We start from the raw sequence: 23,552 nt of genomic DNA, 5'->3' as shown, positions 1-23,552 counted from the left end.
AGGAGGATATGGAAGAAGGCATTGTGGGAATCTGAATAGTAAAGTGGCGATGACCAGAGAGGTAGATTTGTGTCCAGATAAAAGTGATACTTAAATCCATGGGACTCTATGGAGCTATCCCAGGCGGAGGGTGTAGATAGAGAAGAGCAGGGGTCCTAGCTGAGAGCCTTGTGGGACAACAGAGAGGGAATGAGACGAGGAGATGGTGTAAGAGTGGGAGACACTTACGCTGGGTTCACACCTGAGCGTGCTCTGTATGCGCGATTTTATCAGGCGTTTACATACGCGGGAGGAAACAAGCAAACGCCCATTGTCGCGCGTTCCCGGAAGTCTATGTGCGAGAGCGCGCAACAATACGCCCCAAAGAATATCCTGTACTTCTTGGGGCGTAGGGCGCTTTACAGTGCGTTCCTACGCACTGTAAAACGCTCAGGTGAGAACCATGTCCATAGGGAATAATTGGTTTGTGCCTGTTGAGCGTTTTACAGCGCGTAGGAACGCGCTGTAAAACGCTCAGGTGTGAACCCAGCCTAAATGTCCGGTCTTTGAGGTGTGACGTGATCCAGGTCGGTGATGCCAAGAGATTATGGGCAGCACCGCATATTTTAGTTTTTTAGCTTTTATCTGACACTTTCTTTGTGTATTGCACTGCACTATTGTGTATTAAATTAAAAAATTGATAAGTCCCTTCCTTGTTGTCTTATAGAACTTGCTCTTTCGAAGGGAAAAACATTACCGGTAGTGTTTCAGAGAATTGTAGGTCCCATGTAGATAACTAGTGTTACGGTGTTAATTTTGGGTTAAGAGAATATGCGAGTATAGGCCCCTATTGCCTTATAGTATAGGCGGTGGCAGCAATTGCAATAGAAAACATTGGGGTGTTAGAATCTAGGAGAGTAAGTTAGCATAATTCCATCATCTAGAATAGGTGGGTGGGAATTTATGTGATAAATTGATGAGCTCACTAGTATAATTCACCCCGTGACATGACCCGAGAGTAGGGATCGTCACACCATCCAGGACCGCATCCTCTGTGTCAGCAGCACTGGAGTCCGTACCGTACATCGATACTGACAGCTGCACGATCTCCCCCGATGTCAGCTCTCCTCCCGCCACGCATCCTGCAGGCACAGACCTGACCTCCCCGCCTTGCGGCCGCCGCTGACAGTTTCAATTTAATATCCAGCCTCACAATCAATAAGTTTTTTTAAAAATTATAATACATCTTTATATGCATTATTCTATATTACCTACCCTGGATCAGGCACCCCGCATCCAAGTTCATGATAATCTTAAAGCGAACCTTTCACCAGGATTTCACATAATAAACTATTACCAGTACCTTATAGATATCCTCATGGTGTTTCAATGCATTATTGTGCCGCTTTCCTGGGATGGATATTCATGAAAAAAATGAGTTATAAAGTCCCGTCTCCAGCTCCTGAAGTCACGCTCCTGAAGTCACCTTCCCTCACTCCGGGCTGTACCTCCCCTGCCCTAACCCTGCCTCTATGTAGTGTAACCGACACCCGGCTCAGTCGCCGGGACCGCGCTTGTACAGGCGGCGCATGCGCAGTCGGACTCGAGCGCGATCCTGTAACTGAATCGCGCATTACCTCACACGCGATTCAGTTACAGGATCGCGTTAGAGTCCGACGGCGCATGTGCCGCCTGTACAAGTGCGGTCCCGGCGACTGAACCGGGTGTCAGTTACACTACATAGAGGCGGGGTTAGGGCAGGGGAGGTACAGCCCGGAGTGAGGGAAGGGCTACCCCCCTTGACTTCAGGAGCGGGACTTCAGGAGCTGGAGACAGGACTTTATAACTCATTTTTTTCATGAATATCCATCCCAGGAAAGCGGCACAATAATGCATTGAAACACAATGAGGATATCTATAAGGTACTGGTAATAGTTTATTATGTGAAATCCTGGTGAAAGGTTCGCTTTAACATTAATGTTTATTCAAAATAAATACAGCATTTCTATAATGACACAGTATATAACAATAAATTCAAAGACTCCAGCCAAGTAGTATTTAGTGCAATTTTGTGCATTTTGCATACAAAATGGTGGTTGCTGCGGCGAAGTGACGTTTCGGCATATCCGTGCCTTCATCAGACTAGTGCGACTTTGTGGGAGACTAGATCAGTTGTGGACACAGTGAAGGGTAGAAAGAAAGAGCGCTCTTTCTTTCTAGCGGTACTACCGCATGTCGACCCCTCACTGCGTCCGCAACTGATCTCGTCTCCAACAAGGCAGCACTAGTCTGATGAAGGCACGGATGTGCCGAAACGTCACTTCATTTTAGGCCGGACAGTCCGGCTTTCAGACTCCCTGTCCTCCAGTCTTTTGAGGATGGCCTGAATGGCCACCCTACCTTCCACAGAACTGTGCCCTCCACAGCACTCTGCTCCCTTAACAGTGTCATCCACAGTGCCCTGCCCCTTTAAAGCTGACCTACAGCAATAAGGAAAAATGGCTGGGTTGTTATGGAAACCTGGTGTAAAACTGTATGTGGAGACTTCGTCTAACACCACCAAAAAATATTTAAAAATGTGTCTAACAAACTTAATTTAAAACAATAGGTGATTTTCTAATGACACATTCATTTTAAACTAGGAAGGATTGTTGTGTTCTCCAAATGGAACTACAGAAACAAAATTTTAGATTGGTGGCTGCAGTCAGCCAGCCATTGTTTTATCACATACTGCATGAAAGGAGGGGATTCAAATTTATATTAGAGCTACTTAGGTTAGTTTCACATTAGCGCTATATATGGGGCAGCCTGCTCTATGCATATTTGCCGGAATGCGGCTGGATCTCCACCAGTCCCCATTATAGTTATTGGAGCCAGACAGAGATTTACAAACTTCTGGCAATGCCAGAATGCAAAGGGATCCAGCAAGCTGTGTAGTGCTAGTGTGAAATTAGCCTTAGACATGGCTCACGTTTTAGTTATTCGGTCAGTTATTTAGATCACTGAGGGTCCATTCACACGTCCGTTTTTTCTTTCCTGATCTGTTCCGTTTTTTGCGGAACAGATCAGGACCAGATCTGGACCCATTCATTTTCAATGGGTCCTGGAAAAAAATCGGACAGCACAATGTGTGCTGTCCGTTTCCGTTGTTCCGTTCCGTTCCGCATGTCCGTTTAAATATAAAACATGTCCTATTCTTTTCCGCAAAATTCGGATCCTGGTACAATACAAAGTCAATGGATCCGCAAAAAACTGAAGACATTCGGATGTCATCCGTTTTATGCGGAATCCGTTCCTGGAAACACACAAATTTTTATTTTTTTTTTCCATTTTTTTTTCAAAGAAATCCAAACAACTTTATTTGATTATTGAAATTTATACATGTATCCGTTTTTTGCGGATCCGCAAAAAACGGATGACATACGGAAACATTTTCAGGAACAACGGATCCGCAAAAAACGGACAGAAAATCGGGATATAGAAAAATACTGACGTGTGAATGTAGCCTTATTGTGAGCCAAAGTCATCACAGTGTAGGCGCCACTTCTGGTTTTGGCTCACAATAACTGTTAAAACTAACCAAATGACCAAAAAAATGAAGTGTGAACTTGGCCTTATCAGGGTAAATCCACTAGTTAAATTTGTAGCTTTCAGTGGAAGGGGATGAGGCCAGTACCAAGATTTGCTATGATATCAGTGAACACCTCTGTTTAAAGTCTATATTTAAACACATATTAGGGCTTGGGCTAGTTCCTTATGTCTGTAAGGGAAAATCTGCAAGGAACATCAGACAAAAAAGATCACAGAATATCCTCTGTACAGTCTTTCTACCTTGTAACCCAATTAGGGTCCATTCACACGACCGTTCTATCTCCCTAGCCCTTCGCTATTTACACAGGTACTACAAAAATTTTGAGTAACACCTAAATCAGAATGCAGAAATAATTACCTTTACCACGACGCACACCAAAGCAACTAGGATTCTGTGGTTCAGTATTCTCAGTCAGGTGGTTTTCTTGATACTTTTCAGCCTGTGGTATCTCACGATGGATGTGATAAGAAAGATTCCTTAGGAGGCATACCACATTCTCCACAAGCTACAGAAAAAAATAAAAAAAATAAAAAAATAAATAAAAACAAAGACCCATAAAAAAGTTAGCACTATAGTGTGTATTATACACACACACCCCAATACATTTGGGTAGAGATATGCAAGTAAGAAAAGGTTTTAAAGAAACACTCAAAATATTTTATCATTTGACATGTTTGTACATCAGGTATAGCTTTGCAGTCTTCCCATAAATTTCAATGAGACTTACGCCTCATCTCATGCACACAACTGTATTTTTATTTTTCATCTGTTTAGTATCCACATTAGGGCTCCTTCACACTTGCGGCAGGGCAGTCCTTTCCGCTGTTTCGCCGAGCCGCCGCTCCATCCCCATTGACTATAATGGAGACGGGGGCTGAACTCCGGCGCAGCACGGCGAAAGCCACCGGAGTAAAAAGTCGGACATGCAGGACTTTTTAGTCTGGCGGCTTTCGCCGTGCACCGCCGTTCTGCGCCGGAGCTCAGCCCCCGTCCCCATTATAGTCAATGGGGACGGAGCGGCGGTCCGGCGAAACAGCGGAAAGACGGATCCGACAGGGAGACCAATTACCTATTAGAAGCACTCTAAAAGGGGTACCATGATATGTCTGTTCAAGATCGACCCAGGGTTCCTTCGGAATGCCTTTAATCCACCCTACAAACCTAGCAAGAAGGACTGCATTGTTGTATAATTCAGGGTCAGGCAAACCTATCCCACCAAAGGGTTTGGGCTTCTTTAAAGTCGAGAAAGATATCCGAGCTTTCTTGCCAGCCCAAATAAATGATCTAATCATCCGATTAAACGAGGCATAAAATGATTTGGGCACTGGGATTGGTAAGACTTGTTGGAGATAAGTCATTTTAGGAATAACAAGTGAAGTCACTATGTTTTTCCTGCCAAACCAGGACAAAAGAAGCTTGTCAAGGGAGGACATCTGATCTTTTATTAAGTTCAAAAGCGTAACATAGTTTAGGCGAAACAGTATCGGGGTCAGGACCTATTTTGACTCCCAAATAAGTGATGTGTGGATTAGCCCAATTAAATGGAGATTTCGACCTGAGTTTATTAACCAGAGATGTGGGAAAACCAACGTTAAGGACATGTGATTTTGTGGCGTTAATTTTAAAATTAGAAAGCCTACCAAAAAATCCCAATATACGTTCAATATGTGGAAAAGCTATGGTCGGGTTCGTGAACATAATAAGCAAATCGTCAGCAAATGCTGCGACTTTGTGAATGTATCTTCCGGCACTGATCCCTTGAATCCCTTCCTCTTTTCTGATAGCCTGTAGCAGTGATTCCATGACTAAAACAAATAAAAGAGGGGAGAGGGGGCAACCCTGTCTAGTTCCGTTATGTATATTAAAGGGAGAGGATAATGAGTTATTTACGATTACCAAGGCTGATGCATTTGTGTACAGAAGATTGCATTCAAGAACTTTTCTGGAATCCCGAATGTTGACAGAACTTTACACATAAAATCCCAGTCTACTCTGTCGAATGCCTTCTCAGCATCAGTGCTGAGAAGGATCAGGGGGCGTTTAAATCTTTTTGCCTGGAAGATGCAGTTTAAAACTCTAGCCGTGTTATTCTTCTCCTCCCTACCCTTTACGAAACCTACTTGATCCTTTAGGATTAAGGAGGGAAGAAGGGAGGACAAACGAGAGGCCATTAATTTAGCCAGAATTTTTAGGTCTAAGTTTAGCAAAGAGATGGGACGGTAACTGGCACAGTCAGAACTAGCTTTCCCTTCTTTGTGGATTAAAGAGATGTGAGCCTTCGTCATGTCTGTAGTCATATTAAAGCCACTTAAAGCGCTATTACATACATCCAGTAGAAAAGGGCTTAAAATGTCGGAGAGAGATTTAAAGTATGATGCTGGAAGTCCGTCTGGTCCGGGACACTTTCCTCCAGCAAGCTGCTTGATAGTGTCTTATCTCTTGGAGAGTGAAAGGGGCTTGTAACCATTGGGCCTGTTGCATGGTTAATGAGGGTAAGGACAAGGATTGTAAAAAGGACGATATTAAATCGTTAGGCGGGTAAGGGTATTGTACTTTATTATCTGGATATTTTAGATTATACAAAGAATGGTAAAATTATTTAAATCGAGCAGCTATGTCGGATGTAGTATAGAATAGCTTACCACTAGTGGTTTTAATTTGATGTATAAAATTATGGGCCTTTCTTTGTTTAATCCGCTGCATCATGAACTTAGATGCTCTATCTCCGTAGGCGTAGTATTTAAAACACGCTTGCAGGTAGTATTTGGCTGAAATAGAATTTAGAATCTTTTTTAAAGGCTTCCCTTGCAGCTGTTAATTCAGTAAGGTGAGACTCTAGTAATGACTGTTTATGGAGGGTTTCCAGTTTTTGAATTCTACTGAGTAAGGAGTCTACTCGGGCTTGTCTGTCTTTTTTGGCTCTTGCACCCATTGAAATGAAGTGACCTCTTATGAATGCCTTATGGGCGTCCCATAAAACCTGGCAGGAACTAATTGAGTTTTTGTTGAGAATAAAATATTCTTTTAACGCTACTTGTGTCTGGGATAAAGGATCACCTGGGGCAATTAATTGCTCGTTAAGTCGCCATCTGAATGGGCGAGGTTCCATATTAGGGGCGAACAGTGTCAAAAATACAGGTGCATGGTCGGATAAATGCATAGTGCCAATGCTGGCCTGGCTGCAGAACTGAAGATGTTCCTTGGTTATGAACAAGTAATCTAATCTATGATAAGATCCATGCACGTGGGAAAAGAAAGATTAATCTCTTTAGTTGAGATTAAAGAGTCTCCAAGCATCACAAAGAGACCAATTGTGTAAGGTTTTCTTGAGGCGTCTAAGCACTTTGGTAGCTAATGGAAGTTTTTTAGAGGTGGAGTCGATGTGGGGTTCAAGTGTTAGATTAAGGTCCCCCCAAGAACTACCACTCCCTCCTTAAATGGCTCTAATAAGGATAGCACTTCTATAAGCCATGCAGCCTGGCCAACATTGGGGGCATATATATTGATGAAAGTGTAGATCTGATTAGCTATGGATCCCTTGATTACCAGGTATCTACCTTCCTGGTCTTGGATATGATCCTTCCCTAGGGCAAATTATTACCAGACCCAGGTTCGTATGTGGAGAGGCAACTATGTATGATCGCAGTGTAAAAGCGAATAGCGCAATACCCAATTATCGGGGCTTACGATTTAAGCCTATTTTGCCGGGTAATATCTAAGCGAACAAATACAACATACAGTTGGAAAATTCAGATGTAAGCATACGCATATTGTAGTGTACGTTAATCTTACAATACTACTACAGCATGCGTATTGAACTAAGGCTATAAGGATGTAGTTAAGCAGTTAACTGGAATGACATCAGTAAAATAATCGAAAGCTAACACCCATAATTTGAGTTGTTCACTTATGGTGAACTCTATAGTAGAACTGCAATTATATACTTTTCAAAAAAAGCCTTGAAGCACTAATAACGTAATTCCCATGTTTCGAGTCAGGGGATGTAAGCCTATGTTGCGAAGGAATATCTGAGCGATCAGCTGATATAGCGTAATAGAAAATTCGGATGCAAGCATTCGCATAATTAAACGATCACTGTCAAAAAGATTCTCATGCAGTCCTGTGAATTTATACTTATTGAGAGTGTCTTCCCCAGCGCATCAAACATAGTAAACCTGAACGAGGTGGACACAGTCAATCCTCTATCTCAAAGCGCCGTTCGTGACGAATGACTCCTTTCCAACTCTTGGGGTATGCGATTTCAACTTAAACAGAGAATTAACATAGCAGCTATCAAAAAAGTCGTAGAAAATGATCGGGTGAAAACACCTGCATATTATGGTGCACACTAGAAGTTATTTCTACAACAGTCCTGCAAGTGTATACTTATCAGGAAGAGCTGGGTTCAGTCGTCGATCAGAGGTAGTCTTCTCGGAGTGGCAACAGACATTTTCTACCTCTCTGCGGTTTTGGAGTACGTAGAGGTTCCCAAGGGATGAGAGGCGGTAGGTCCGGTAGAGAGCTAGTGTTTTGGAGCACTTCACAGTTTTCGATTGGCAGCGGCTGAATTTGAAGCTGCGAGCAGATCTTTTCCAGGTCCTTAGGTGAAGAGACGAACAAGCGACGACCGCCATGGGAGAATGACAGACCGAAAGGGAAGGACCATCGGTACAATATCTATGAGCGTAGCCAGTCCGTGAGTGGTTTCAGCGCTCTACGTTTGCGAAGAGTAGTTTGAGCTAGGTCTTGAAAAATCGCGATTTCATTGCCTTCCCACAGTAGCTCCGGGTTATTTCTAGCGCTAGAAAGGATTGCTTCTTTGACTGGAAAATATAGGAATCTACATATAATATCTTGTGGAGACTCATTCGGAAGCGGCTTGGGTCTTAAAGCCCTGTGAGCTCTTTCGATTATGATCTCATGCGCTGTATCGGGGCCTAATAACTGAAGGCAGATTTGCGTCACTGCTTCTGAGATATCGCCCGAGCCCACAGATTCAGGGATACCCCTAAACCGAAGGTTATTCCTTCGTCCCCTGTTTTCCTGGTCCTCCAGCGCCGTGTAGAGTGAATTTATGTGGGCTTGATGTTCCGCCAGGTTAACAGATACCTCTTTCTGATGCGCCACCATCTTATGCCGATTTTCCTCCAGGGTCTCTACTCTGGATCCAATGTGGCGAATATCACTCCTTATAGCCGCAAGTTCAGAGCCGAGAGGTTCCAGGGCTTCAGCAAGAGAGTCTTTGAGAAAGCTCCTGGAGATTGGAAGGGCGTCTGGGCTAAGGGAGGATTCCCTGCCTCCTTCAGCACCTAGCGGAGCTTGTTGTTTGCAGCCAGCAGCTTTCGGTGTTCCAGGCGCCATCTTAGTATATCTTGCCACATATGAAGCGGCAGCCTTCTTAATGAATTTATCCATTTCTCCGGGTTGAGTCGCCGTTTTGGAAGTACCGGAGTGTTCTGTGTTCTTTTGTCCACCAATTTTGACCATTTTCGGTCTGGTTAGCTTATGATAATAGGCTTAGAAGGATATCTAAGTAGCGGAGCGACGCTTCACACAGCCACCCACTCTTGACGTCGGCTCCGCCCCCCATTTTACCTCCTTTTCTTCTCACTAATTTGGTGGTATTTCATTGCTGCTGACATTTTTACATTTTTTGATATTAATCGAAATTGACCGAAATTTTTGCAAAAATAAATAAAAAATAAAAGACATTTTTCACTTTCGGTTGTAAAATTTTTCAAATAAAACTACATTTTTATATACATTTTTCTCTAAAAGTATTGTTCTACATGTCTTTGATAAAAAAAAAATGCAATGTGTATATTTATTGGTTTGGGTAAAAGTTATAGCGTTTACAAACTATGGTACAAAAATGTGAATTTCCGCATTTTGAGGCAGCTCTGACTTTCTGAGCACCTGTCATGTTTCCTGAGGTTCTACAATGCCCAGACAGTAGAAACACCCCACAAATGACCCCATTTCAGAAAGTAGACACCCTAAGGTATTCGCTAATGGGCATAGTGAGTTCATGGAAGTTTTTATTTTTTGTCACAAAATTTTACATGAACTCACCATGCCCCTCATAGAATACCTTGGGGTGTCTTCTTTCCAAAATGGGGTCACTTGTGGGTATTTATACTGCCCTGGCATTTTAGGGGCCCTAAAGCGTGAGAAGAAGTCTGGAATCCAAATGCGTAAAAAAATGCCCTGTGAAATCGTAAAGATACTCTTTGGAATTTGGGCCCCTTTGCGCACCTAGGCTGCAAAAAAGTGTCACACATGTGGTATCGCCGTACTCAGGAGAAGTAGGGCAATGTGTTTTGGGGTGTATTTTCACATATACCCATGCTGGGTGAGAGAAATATCTCTGTAAAAAACTAACTTTTCCAATTTTTTTTTATGAAAAAAAATAAAAATTCCGCTAACTTGTGCCAAAAAAATAAAAAATCTTCTATGAACTCGCCATGCACCTCAAAAGTGATCTTTTTATAGCGCCGCAGCGGTTTTACTGCGTTTTTGCAGTGATCAATTGCAGACAAGAAAAGGCATTTTCTATATAGTTCTGGTAATGTGCGGATCCGCAAAATGTAGAAAGCACATTGCCGGTGTCCGTGTTTTGCGGATCCGCAGTGTCAGAGCTTTGCGGATCCGTGGATCCGCAAAACACATACGGGCGTCTGAATGGAGCCTTACAGGGGGGCGATCAGGGAGTCTATATGGGGTGATCAGGGGGTTAATAAGGGGTTAATAAGTTATGGGGGGGGGGGTGTAGCGTAGTGGTGTTTGGTGCTACTTTACAGAGCTGCCTGTGTCCTCTGGTGGTCGATCCAAGCAAAAGGGACCACCAGGGGACCAGGTATATTAGACGCTGTTAACAAAACAGCGTCTAATATACCTTTCAGGGGTTTAAAAAAAATTGCATCTACAGCCTGCCAGCGAATGATTGCCGCTGGCAGGCTGTAGGTCAGCTGGTTTACCTTCCGATCCTGTGAACGCGCGCTCCACTGGAGGCGGTTAATCTTTGCTCATAGCCGAGATCTCCCAGACCCTTTATGAGTTTAGTCACTCTGTACTTTTTCTAACTCCAGGGCATCCCTTTTCCTGTATGTAGTCTCGTAGAAGGCTCTCAAACATTTTTCCCCACTATGGAATGTTAAGCTTACTGGTCTATAATTTCCTGGTCAAGATCTAACAACCTTTTTTAAAACACAATCGCCTTGAGCAAGTCCTTTGCTACAATGCCTGTCATTAACCCCTTAAGGACCCTTGCTGTACATGTACATCACAGCTGGACGTCACTTAAGGACCAGTGACGTACATTTATGGCAGGCTGTTCGGGAGGGTGCAGGAGCTGCACCCGCCCAATCATCGGCACGGACCCGGTAGTCATTGACAGCTGGGTCCCTGCTGCATACGCCAGCATCGTTGAAAACACAGATGCTGGCGTGTTAACCCCTTGTATGCCGCGGTCAAAGCTGACCGCAGCATACAGAGGGTTTGCAGAGGGTACGGGGGCCATCTCTTCCCCATCGGGTCCCCGTGCTGCAGTGGCAGGGACACGATGGCAGTCAAGGCAAGTCCAATGCCTTCCATAGGCATCGGAGCTCGCCTTCTATAGAAGCATGTGAGATCCAGCCCTTAGGCTGGGTCTCACAGGCGGGCTGTAACCATAAAAGCTGACAGTCAATGCATTACAATACAGGTTGTATTGTAATGCATTGTAGAGGGGATCAGACCCCAGAAGTATTTTATAATAAAAAATAAATAAAGTTTCAAGTAAAAAAATACATTCCCAAAATAAAACCCATAAAAAAAAAAAATTGTAAAAAAATAAAAAAAATTGTAAAAAAAATATAAAAAAAATAACGAAAACCAGACATATTGCCTATTGCTGTGTCTGTAATGACCGGCTCTACAAAAATATTATATGATCCACCCCCTCGCCTAAACGCTGGAAAAAAAAAAAACTATGCTAAAACGATCATTTTTTTTGTCACATTACATCACAAAAAGTGACTAATAACTAATATTGGGGCTTATGAGAGGCATAGGGACTGATATAGGGGCTGATGAGAGGCATGGAGGCTCTTATCTGAGGTCTGATTGGGGGTCATTTACATTGGGATCTGAGCTGACGTCTGATTGGGGGTCTGATCTGAGGTCCTATTGGGGTCTTATTAACATTGGGGGGTCTGATTGGGGCTGTCAGTTAAGGGCCGATTAACATTGGGGGTCTGACCTGAGGTGTAATGAAAAATATTTTTCTCTTATTGTCCTCCTCTAAAACCTAGATGCGTCTTATGGGCCAGTGCGTCTTATGGCGTGAAAAATACAGTATTTAACAATATACTTATCCAAAGCAGATTTTAAGCACTCCCATTTAGCGGTAGAGTCATTATGTGACAATAGTTGCTCCCATTCTACATCCTGAAGAGCAGTACTAACCCTGGGAAATTAGCCTTTTTAAAATTTGATATTTTTGCCATACCGATCAGATATTTTTTTTTTAACCAAACAAGAACACTATCAAATGTCTAGGATTAAAGACCTGCCCAATTAACCAAAAAAATGATGAGTGCCAAACTACCCCCAACTGGAGGATTCCAAGATTTTCATACACATGGGCCAATGGTGTTTTTTTCTCGTATGCCCAGGCAAGTTGAATGTGGAAGACATAGACCTCTGAGTTTTTGAATAGATGGGCACCGACTATTTTGAAATGCAATTGATTGACTCCCTGAGCTTATCTTTGTGGACAATTAAAGAGGTTATCCAGGTTCAGAGCTGAACCCGGACATAGCCACTTCTTCACTCATTCAGCATCAATGAGTGGAGCATTTCACTCTACACTGTTCCCCCTTGTCTTGTGCTGAATTGTGCAAGGGCTGTTTTGTTTACATTCTCACTACTAGACGGAAGTGTCTGCCTAGAAGTTTTCCTGCTTTTTTAAAATACAAAAAGTTTAAAATCGCCCCCTTTCCCAATTTTACATATAAAATTTACAAACAAAAAATAAACATATTACATATAGCCACGCCTGAAAAAGAGCAAACTATTAAAATATAAAAAAATAAAATAAATCCTATGCAGTGGACGCTGTAACAGGAAAAAAAAAAAATATCTAAACCATGTGATTCGACATTTTTAGTCACCTTGTCCCCCCAAAAAATAGGATACGACTGTTCTATTATGGGCCGGATGTTCCATAACATTTTTTAAAATTTACAAAAAAAATGTTTTGCATGGTATTGAATATCGCAATACTTTTATTATGGTATCAAAATAGAATCAACATTTTGGCATTGTGACAATGTTGTCAGTCTTTGGGTCAATGTATGTGAACAGATCTTTTGCCCGTTACTAAACAGACTTACTGTCAACCATCTGAAAGTCACCTCATATGAGCCAAAACTAGATCACCTTTGCAAAGAAAGTCAGGGACAACGGTCACACTGAATAGCAAGTTAAACTGATTTGGTTTATGGCACATACAGTTTGTGCTATATAATTTTTCTGTATTGCAGGAACGTCAAGCCTTTGTCCAGCTACAGGTATGAACCAAACCTGGATCTTCTTTGCAAAGAAAGTCAGGGATGAGGTTGAGACTGAATAGTAAGTTAAACAGGTATTCCAGTACCCCCTAGTAATTATCCCACAAATCATTTAAAAAACACATCAAAAAGTGTTATTCACCCCAAAATGATATCAATGAAAACTACAAATCGACCCGCAAAAAATCAAGCACTCAAACAGCACCTTAGAAAGAAAAATAAAAAAGGTTATAGGTCTTGGGATGTGGCGATGCAAGAAGATTTTCTTATGAAAAAGGTTTTTATTGTGCAAAAGTAGTAAAATGGAAAAAAAAATGTATATGGTATCACTATAATAATACTGACCCAGATAATACCGTTATTTATGAAAAATTAACACTGCAAAATGTATAATGTAAAAACTCTGCATTAATATTGCTGTTGCCCCCATCACACTTCAAACGTCAAGAAAGTTAAAAGTTAATAAGTAAGTTATGTGCACCCCAAAATGGTGCCATTAAAAACTACAACTATTCCCACATAAAACAAGTCCGCATATGGCTACACAGAAAAATAAAGTTATTCTCTTAGAAGGCAACGATGAAAAATAACGAATAAAATAAAACAAAAAAACGCTTGGTCAGTAAGGCTGAAAACAGGCTGGTCATTAAGAGGTTAAACACAACACAGTGTTTATTTAGCTACATTTGAGAAATGTTCCTACTAGTATATATTTTGGAACATCAGGGTGTGAGCTTAAAGGGTCACCCAGATTTTAACGTCAACCTTCCACTCTGCTACTTTGCACCACAGGTTTACGGAAATCTCCACCACTTGTCATATTAAGCGGACAAGATGCTTTAACCCCTTAAGGATCAGGCTCATTTTGACTTAAGGACCAGGTCATTTTTTGCAAATCTGACCATGTTGAGATAACTTTTAAACACTTATTATCCATGCCATTCTGAGATTGTTTTCTCGTCACATAGTGTACTTCATGACAGTGGTAAAATTAAGGCTACTTTCACACTAGCGTTCGGGTTTCCGCTCGTGAGCTCCGTTTGAAGGAGCTCACGAGCGGACCCGAACGCAGCCGTCCAGCCCTGATGCAGTCTGAATGGAGGCGGATCCGCTCAGACTGCATCAGTCTGGCGGCGTTCAGCCTCCGCTCCGCTCGCCTCCGCACGGACAGGCGGACAGCTGAACGCTGCTTGCAGCGTTCGGGTGTCCGCCTGGCCGTGCGGAGGCGTGCGGATCCGTCCAGACTTTCAATGTAAGTCAATGGGGACGGATCCGTTTGAAGATGCCACAATGTGGCTCAATCTTCAAGCGGATCCGTCCCCCATTGACTTTACATTGAAAGTCTGGACGGATCCGTACTAGGCTATTTTCACACTTAGCTGTTCTATGCTAAAAATAATGCAGACGGATCAGTTCTGAACGGAGCCTCCGTCTGCATTATTATGAGCGGATCCGTTCAGAACGGATCCGCCCGAACGCTAGTGTGAAAGTAGCCTTAGTCAAACATTTTCATTTTTATTTATAAAAAATAAATAACAAATTTACCAAATTTCTATTTCTTTACTTTTAGAATAGATAATACCTAGACATTAGAAGGCTTAGAAGTTTAGAAGCAAATCTTGAATTCCATGTGGTATTTTTATAGAGCAGGTTTTTATGGACACTGCTATAACCAATAGGTCTACTTAAAAAAATAAAAAATAAAAATTACGGAACATTAAAAAAAAGCATTTTTGAAACAAACAAAAAAAAGAGACAATTTTAGTGTCTTCATAGTCTGAGAGCCATTGTTTTTAAATTTTTGGGGGTGATTGTCTTAAGTAGAGGCAAATTTTTTGCAGGATGAGGTGACGGTTAGATTGGCACAAATTTGGGGGGAATACACATTTTTGATCGCTTGGTGTTGCACTTTTAGTGATGTAAGGTGACAAAAAATTGTTTAATTTAGGTTTTGATTTTATTTTTTTGACTATGTTGATATGAAGGGTTAGGTCATGTGATATGTTTATAGAGCCGGTTGATACAGACGCGGTGATACCTAATATGTCTACTTTTCTTTATTTCCCAATTTAAAAAAAAATTTATTTTACTTTTATTTTTACACTTTATTTTTTTGTCCCACTCTGGGACTTGAAGTTTTGGGGTCCGATTCCCTTTACAATGCATTCCAATACTTCTGTATTGGAATGCATTGGCTATATGAGTAATACAATGTGTATTACTCATACAGCTTCCTGCCTGCGAGATCCAGGGGGCTGGATCTCACAGGCTCTCCACCGGAAGTCAGCCATGATGCCTAAGGAAGGCATCGGGCTGCCCTCGATGCCATCGGATCCCCATTACAGCAGCAGGGGGACTCTATGGCTTCCACAATCGCCGCCGGAATGACCCGTAAACGCAGCAAACCGCAGGTCTGTACTCCCTGTGTCCGCAAGAGGTTAAACTAGGCAAATCCCAATGACCCACTGAAACCCACTTTCTTTCTAGCATTCAGCTTCTTCTGAGGTTGTGTATTTGTTTAGAACACAAGAAGGCTCTTATTAAAGTGACGTTTAGATCTTTAAAGGATCAAAAAAATAGTTACCACAAGGTAAAAATACAATGACATACAAATACAAAGCAACAACTTAGGGTACTTTCACACTAGCATTTTAGTTTACCGGTATTGAGTTCTGTCACAGGAGCTCAATACCCGAAAAAAACTTTTATCCTAATGCATTCTGAATGGAGAGCATCCCTTTTAGGATGCATCAGTTCAGTCCTTCTTACGTTTTTTGGACGGTAAAAAAAAATCTTCTATCTTTATTCAGCAGGGCCTGCGCGGACATCACTGCGCTCACCACGTGGTGAGCGCGATTACGTCAAAGGTCCTTTTGCATGTCCTGAAAGAACAAGAAAGAAGACGATGCCAGCAGCGCAAACAAGTGGATGAGGCGAGTTAATATTTTTTTTTTAACCCCTCAAGCCACATTTTAGTAAGCATTATGTATAAGGCTACTTTCACACTAGCGTTCGGCTAGCGTTCGATCGGATCCGTTCTGAACGGATCCGATCATAATAATGCAGACGGAGGCTCCGTTCAGTACGGATCCGTCTGCATTATTTTAGCAAAAAAAAGCTAAGTGTGAAAATAGCCTAGTACGGATCCGTCCAGACTTTCAATGTAAAGTCAATGGGGGACGGATCCGCTTGAAGATTGAGCCACATTGTGGCATCTTCAAACGGATCCGTCCCCATTGACTTACATTGAAAGTCTGGACGGATCCGCACGCCTCCGAACGGCCAGGCGGACACCCGAACGCTGCAAGCAGCGTTCAGCTGTCCGCCTGTCCGTGCGGAGGCGAGCGGAGCGGAGGCTGAACGCCACCAGACTGATGCAGTCTGAGCGGATCCGCCTCCATTCAGACTGCATCAGGGCTGGACGGCTGCGTTCGGGTCCGCTCGTGAGCTCCTTCAAACGGAGCTCACGAACGGAAACCCGAACGCTAGTGTGAAAGTAGCCTTAAGAATGCTATTATTTTCTCTTATAACCATGTTATAAGAGAAAAATAATATAGTAAATTGACTTATCAATTTACTAACATTATCTCCTAGCAACCATGCATGAAAATCGCACCACATCCGTACTTGCTTGCGGATGCTTGAGATTTTCACGCAGACCCATTCATTTCTATGGGGCCTGCGTTGCGTGAAAAACACAGAATATAGAACATGATGCGATTTTCACGCAACGCACAAGTGATGTGTGAAAATCCCCGCTCATCTGAACAGCCCCATTGAAGTGAATAGGTCCAGATTCAGTGCGGGTGCAATGCGTTCACCTTAGCAGGAAAATTGTCCAGTTCATCAAACGAGTTGTCCCCCAAAGAAATGATAAAGCTAATGGGACAAATACACCTTAAGGGTCCATTCACACGTCTGTAGTGTATTGCAGATCCACAATAAACCTGGCCGCCACCCCCCATAGAACTGCCTATTATCGTCTGCAATTGCAGACAAGAATAGGCCATGTTCTATTTTTTTCGGGAGCCATGGACAGGAAGATCGGGGCCGCGATCCGGAAATGCGGACAGCACACTGTGTGCTGTCTGAATCTCTTCCAGCCCCATAGAGAATGAATGGGTGCGGATCCATTCCGCAACTTTGCGGAACGCATCTGGACCCATTCTACAGATGTGTGAATCGACCCCAAGAAGATCTGCAACTAGCCCCTGATGTCAGACAGGCTGGTGTATATGCTAATGGACTTTTATGACCAAGTTTTATGGGGTCAGTTCTTGGCTCAGTATCTAAGATATATTTTCTTATGGGCATCGTAGCGACTTCATACCACTTTCATCCAACCCATCATAATGTTCTGCACAGATGCATAGTAAAAGACAGCAAAAGGAGTAAAAGACATTACAGGATGCGTTCTTTAATTACCACATCTTGCAGAGCTCTGATTAAGGAGACGTTAACACAGGTGATGGCGGTGGATGGCCTAATTCCAAATCTGGAAAACATTCCTCGGCGCAAGGAACCAGCCGGAAGATCCAGATTGATGTAGGTTGTCAGTAGTTTATTAAGCAGAAAGATACAATGCGTTTCACTAAACTGTGTAAAGTATTTAACACGGAAGAGGACAGTATACTGCTACAGAGGGATCTGGATAGATTGGAGGCTTGGGCAAAGAAGTGGCAGATGAGGTTTAAAACTGACAAATGTAAGGTTATGTACATGGGAAGGCATAATGCAAGTCACCTGTAAATACTACATGGTAAAACACTGGGTAACACAAATATGGAAAAGGACCTAGGAATTTTAGTGAGCAGCAAACTAAGAAACTAGTGTCAGGCTGCTGCTGCCAAGGCCAATAAGATAAGGGTTGCATCAAAAGGGGCATAGATGCACGTGATGAGAACATAGTCCTACCACTTTACAAATCACTACTAGTCAGACCACACGGAGTACTGTGTACAGTTCTGGGTTCCTGTGAACAAGACAGACAAAGCTGGAGAGGGTCCAGAGGAGGGCAACTAAAGTAATAACTGGAATGGGTGGACTACAGTACCCTGAAAGATTATCATAATTTAAGGAAATTTAATTTAGAAAAAAGACAACTGAAGGGAGATCTAATAACTATGTATAAATATATCAGGGGTCAGTACAGAGATCTCTCCCATCATCTATTTATCCCCAGGACTGTGACAAGGGGACATCCTCTGCGTCTGGAGGAAAGAAAGGTGTGAGGAATATGGATTAATATTTACTGTCAGCCATGTCCTCACACCCCCCCATTTGATTCAAAGCCCCCAGCCCTGATTATAATTTTATGCACCTCTTGGCATGATTCAGTGTATATGCAAAATAAGTTTCCACCCACCCCCCAGCCATCTGAGTGTCAGTGGGCCAGGAAGACGCCCCAGGGGGTCCAAGCTTCAAGGAGAAGTTCACACCTCCAGGCACCAGTTTGGAGCCACCTAAATCCGGCAGGAAAACTCTCAGCAGGGGGGTATCTGCTCTTGCCCGGATCAATGAGACTCCCTAGACATATTGGCACCTACCTCTCATAAGGAATTATGAATCACCTGGCCATCGCAGGCGCAAACCGGATACATATTTGTGTCCCGGTGGCCACGAGGTACGGTCGCATGGTCTTTGTTTACTCGTACCCAGTCGGGGTAGGGAGATACCCATATCTCCCCATAGAAACCACCTACCGGTACCAGGTTTGGGCTCTAATTGTAGCTGGAACCCAGTCAGGTCCATTAGTCTCAGAACCATCTCCCTGTGACCCTCTGGTCTGGAGCTATGAACCCTAAAGGGTTTTGTGGGTCATTTGCGGTCAGCTCAGAAGAGGGGGAGTTGACCCCTCCCGATGGGCCGTCTACAGGTTAAAAGCCTGGTGCCAGCAAGTAGGCGCGGTCTTTCTCTGAAGAGGGGTCACATCCTACACATGTGTTTAGAGGGACCCAGGAAATAGCAGGAGATCACAGCCCCTCATGTGGACTCCAGCTCAGGACATCACAAGGAACTTTCATCATACTTGGTAACTTACTTTTACACTGCTTAACCCAGTTGTACCCATATAATCTGTATCTGTAATCTCAGACCACTTTATATATTGTCTGTGTATATTGTGTCATATCTAGTGTGCTCTTACAGCGATTAAATCTATAATTTAATCTTGTGCTATCTTGTATCTCGATCACGAATCCCCACGTCCGTGTTTTGGCCTAGTTATAAGCTACCGCGGGTTGGTTTCTGACCCTATATAATCCCGTTAGCGGACAGGGCTTATATCAAACGAGAAACTGGTGGCAGTTACCCGGGCTGAGTGTGGGCTGTTTTCACTGTGGCAGGGAAAAGGCTCTCCCAGCTTGTTGCCTCTCTGTGCCTGCGTGGACAGGAGGTGTGTGTGTAAACTATACCAGCCTGACCTTACATGCTCCTCTGGAGGGCGTAACTTCACGTTTTTGGTAAACCCTGTGATTATACCGGGTCTCGTGAGCTCGACATGATTGACGTCAGCGGGCACAAGGGGTGGTATTCATCACAAAAGGTTTGTACACAAACATAGAAGAGGATTCTAAGAGCAGTGAGACTATGGAACTCTCTGCCTGAGGAGGTGGTGATGGCGAGTCCAGAGTTCAAGAAGGGCATGGATGTATGGGTCGTTGATCCAGGGAGTTATTCTGATTGCCTGATTGGAGTCGGGGAGGAATTTATTCAATTTTATGGGGAAAATTGGCTTCTAGCTTAGAGGTTTTTTTTTTTTGCATTCCTCTGGATCAACTTACAGGATAACAGGCTGACCTGGATGGACAAATCCTCTGGATCAACTTACAGGATAACAGGCTGACCTAGATGGACAAATGTCTTTTTTCGGCATTATAAACTGTTTCCCCTTCATCAGGTAAAAACAGCATACATAACATACTAACACTTAAAACAGGCATATACAGAAAAAATAAATAAATAAATAAATAAATAAATAAATAAAGGGGTCAAAGGTCTGTGGGGAGTGTTTGGGGGTGGTCCAGGGGTGTACTGGACGATCCCCCAAGAAGAAACACCAAATTTAGACCAAAATAGTAAAATAAACATGTACATCAATAAAATCCACTAAGATATTGGTGGTTCAAATGGTCAATAAATATTAATTTATACTCATATAAATCAGTATAAAAAAATCACTGAGAAGGGTCACATGATCAAGCCGGGATCACGTGACCACAGTAGTATTTCCAGGAGTCAGACATGACAGCACCACATGCAGGAGGTCTCCCTGCCCACTACTGGAACAGGAAACAGAGGTTAAAAGTTTCCCCCATCCCCCACACACACCAGTATTTTTTAAATGATCACCCAATAATTGATATCTACTGAAGCCCCTTTAAACAGCATAATAGTGAAATAATAATCTTTAAGGGAAATTAGGGGCAGGAACTCTGGGTGCTGTCATGTCGGACTCCTGGAAATACAATTACCAGTAAGACTAATCCTTACTTTCCAGGACGTCTTCCATGACAGCACCACATGAAGTAATACCAGATTAATATACAGACTTAGGGAGGGACCACGGCTTTGAGAATTTTCCGTCCAAACCTCTGGTCATGGCTTCCAGCAATATCTAATCTATAGTGTTTGCAAAAGGTATGAGAATTTGACCATGTAGCCGCCTTGCAAATCTGGTCGATAGAGGCTTCTCCATGTTCTGCCCACGAAGCTGCAACTGCTCTGGTGGAATGGGCTCTGATATCTTGAGGACAGGCTACTCCCTGCAACTGGTAGGAATCCCAAATTGCAGAATTTATCCATCTGGCTAACGTTGTCTTAGAAGATTTCTTGCCCCTGCTTCGGCCAGCAAATTGTATGAACAGATTAGCATCTTGCCTAAATCCACTGACAGCTACTAAATAGATCAGAAGATAATGCCCGACATCTAGCAAGTGGAAGCTTTTTTCCTCTTTCATTTTTTGGATACGCACAAAAGGTAGACAATATAATTTTCATGATTTAAATGGAACGAAGAAACCACCTTTGGTAAGAAGGTTGGATCTAGCCTGAGGATAACCCCATCATCTAAAATTAAAAAAGGTAAGGTTTTCGGGTGGTTAAGGCTTGAATTTCATCTAACCTACGTGCCAATGTTATCGCCACTAGAAAGGGTATTTTTTTGGGATAGATATCTCAAACAGCTATCTTGCATAGGTTCAAAGGGTTCTTTTATTAAACCATTGAGAACTATTGTTAGGTCCCAGGGTGGGACTGAGGATTTCAGATAGGGCTGCACGATAAATCGAAAAAATAATCAAATCGCGATAATCGGAAAATGCGATATGGCGATTTGGCCGACCCGAAAATGCCACGAATATATATGAAGGGGCCCCGCGCACATAACTGGCTTTATGTGTAAAGTATTTTACTACTGAGTGAAACAATCTCTCTCCTATTGATAACATGGCCAGCCTCTGTACTCACTGTCACTATGAATGCACTGCAGCGAGCGGGCCGGCCGGCGCGTGACTGAAATCAGAGGCTAGGGTGTTAAGGTGGCTGTCAGGACTCGAACCCGTGGCCAGTCATGTCCCAGGCGGTAGCTCTACCCACTAGGCTACCGTCTCTCCTTGGACTATTCTCTTGCTAACTTCTAACTACCTCTCTTGTCCTTGCCTTGACCTGCTGATTATTCCAATCTCTTGCACCTGCTACTTCCCTATAAAACCCAGCCCTTGAACCCAGCCCTTTGCTGGTTATTGTGCCTCCAAGCCTGTAGCAAGCTTCCTCTCTGCTCCTCCACCACTATTGCTGTTTTACCCTCGTTGCCAACCCGGACCGTTTTGACCTCGCTGATTTGCCGCCTGCATTGACTCACTGCTTACCACCGACCACGCCTCCGTCTAATCCTGCTGTTACCTCGCTGCCCTCTCTGCTGCCGACCCGGACTGATCGACCACGCTACCTGCCTCCTGCTTCTGCGGGCCTTTGCCACTGGACTCCATACTTCCAGCTCGGGTGTCCTCTGACTCAGGTGAGCCTCAATTGACACTACCACCCTAACAGAATAACCAGCCCAAAAAAAAAAAAAATGGAGTCCGTAATGGCCACCCTGCGCAAGCAGGTGTCTGAGCTGCAAGAGTTCGGCACCACCTACCAGGAGAAATTTTCACTACTCCAAGTCAGGTACAGAGTCAACAGGGGGAGATCATTGAGCTCCAACGGCAACTCCTGGACGTACGCGGTTGCAGACACCCGCATGTCACTACCCTCGAAATTCAATGGAGATCGTCGCCAGTACCGGGGCTTTCTCAATCAGTGCCGTATCTACTTCCGGATGCATCCGGCCCCCTTTTCCACTGACGAGAAGAAAGTATTGTTCATTGTTAACCTCTTGACGGACGAGGCCCTGGCATGGGCGTCTCCATACGTGGAAATCGATAGCCGTCTACTGCACGATCTGGATGTTTTCATCACAGCTATGAGCCAGGTCTTTGATGACCCCAATCGTTGTGCGACAGCTGAGGCAAGACTACACAGTCTTCGACAGGGAAGACGCTCTGTCGCCGAGTACGCCGCCGAGTTCCGCCGCTGGGTCTCAGACACCAACTGGAATCCAGCTGCTCAAAGGAGCCAATTTCGGCGAGGTCTATCGGAGGCGATCAAAGATGAACTTGCCAGACTTGGAGCCCCGGATGATTTGGACGACTTCATTCAGGTGTGTGTCCGTATTGATCAGAGGCTCACCGAGAGAAGGAAAGAAAGGCTCTGGTTCCAAGGCGACAGACCCACTTACTCTCTCTCCTCTACTACCCAGCAGGTCGCCCAACCTCCCATCGAGCCGATGCTGGTTGACGCAGTGCGCAAGACTCTGTCTGTAGCAGAAAAAGAACGACGACTGGCCGAAGGCCTCTGCCTCTACTGTGGGGAGCCAGGGCACATTGCCATCAAATGCCCCAACAAATCCCGCAGAACCATTGCCGTCACTAAACTGCGAGAGCAGCGGCAGGCCGCAACCCCACCGGTGACGGCAGAGACAACTGAGTTAGCAGCCACCGGGTCCCACTTCACCATTCCAATTGTCATTACCATCGGGGATCGACGACTTCTCTGTTCTGCAATGCTCGACTCCGGAGCTGGCGACAATTTTATGGATCTAACTTTTGCTCACGAGAACAACATTCCACTTGTAACCAAGACAGCCCCCATCGATCTGGAAACGGTGGATGGGTCTCCACTCTCCTCGGGACCAGTTACACATCAGACCGCAGATTTACAGCTCCACATTAAAACCGACCACCATGAGACGATCCACTTCTCTTTGATTGCCTCCCCCAAGTTTCCGGTGATCTTGGGCATCCCGTGGTTAGCCAGTCACAACCCGTCGGTGGACTGGGAAACCCGCTGTCTACAGTTCATATCAGAGTTCTGCTCTTCGAACTGTCTGC

General features: G+C 43.8%; 1 protein-coding gene across 5 annotated transcripts in view; it reads right to left on the bottom strand.

Annotated features, from left to right (window-relative positions):
• LOC122940687 (catenin delta-1-like) overlaps nt 1-23,552 on the bottom strand; it is a 575,811-nt gene that overhangs the window by 306,602 nt on the left and 245,657 nt on the right. For all 5 annotated transcript variants that reach the window (XM_044297389.1, XM_044297388.1, XM_044297390.1 and 2 more), the window contains one exon: nt 3,929-4,076. In XM_044297389.1, the coding sequence (XP_044153324.1) occupies nt 3,929-4,076 (148 nt within the window). The remainder of the gene's footprint in view (nt 1-3,928; nt 4,077-23,552) is intronic.

Source organism: Bufo gargarizans, chromosome 6, assembly GCF_014858855.1.
Source record: "Bufo gargarizans isolate SCDJY-AF-19 chromosome 6, ASM1485885v1, whole genome shotgun sequence".
Lineage (NCBI taxonomy): Eukaryota > Metazoa > Chordata > Amphibia > Anura > Bufonidae > Bufo > Bufo gargarizans.
The sequence above is the reverse complement of the archived record's forward strand: the minus strand, read 5'-3'. Positions and strand labels throughout refer to the sequence as shown.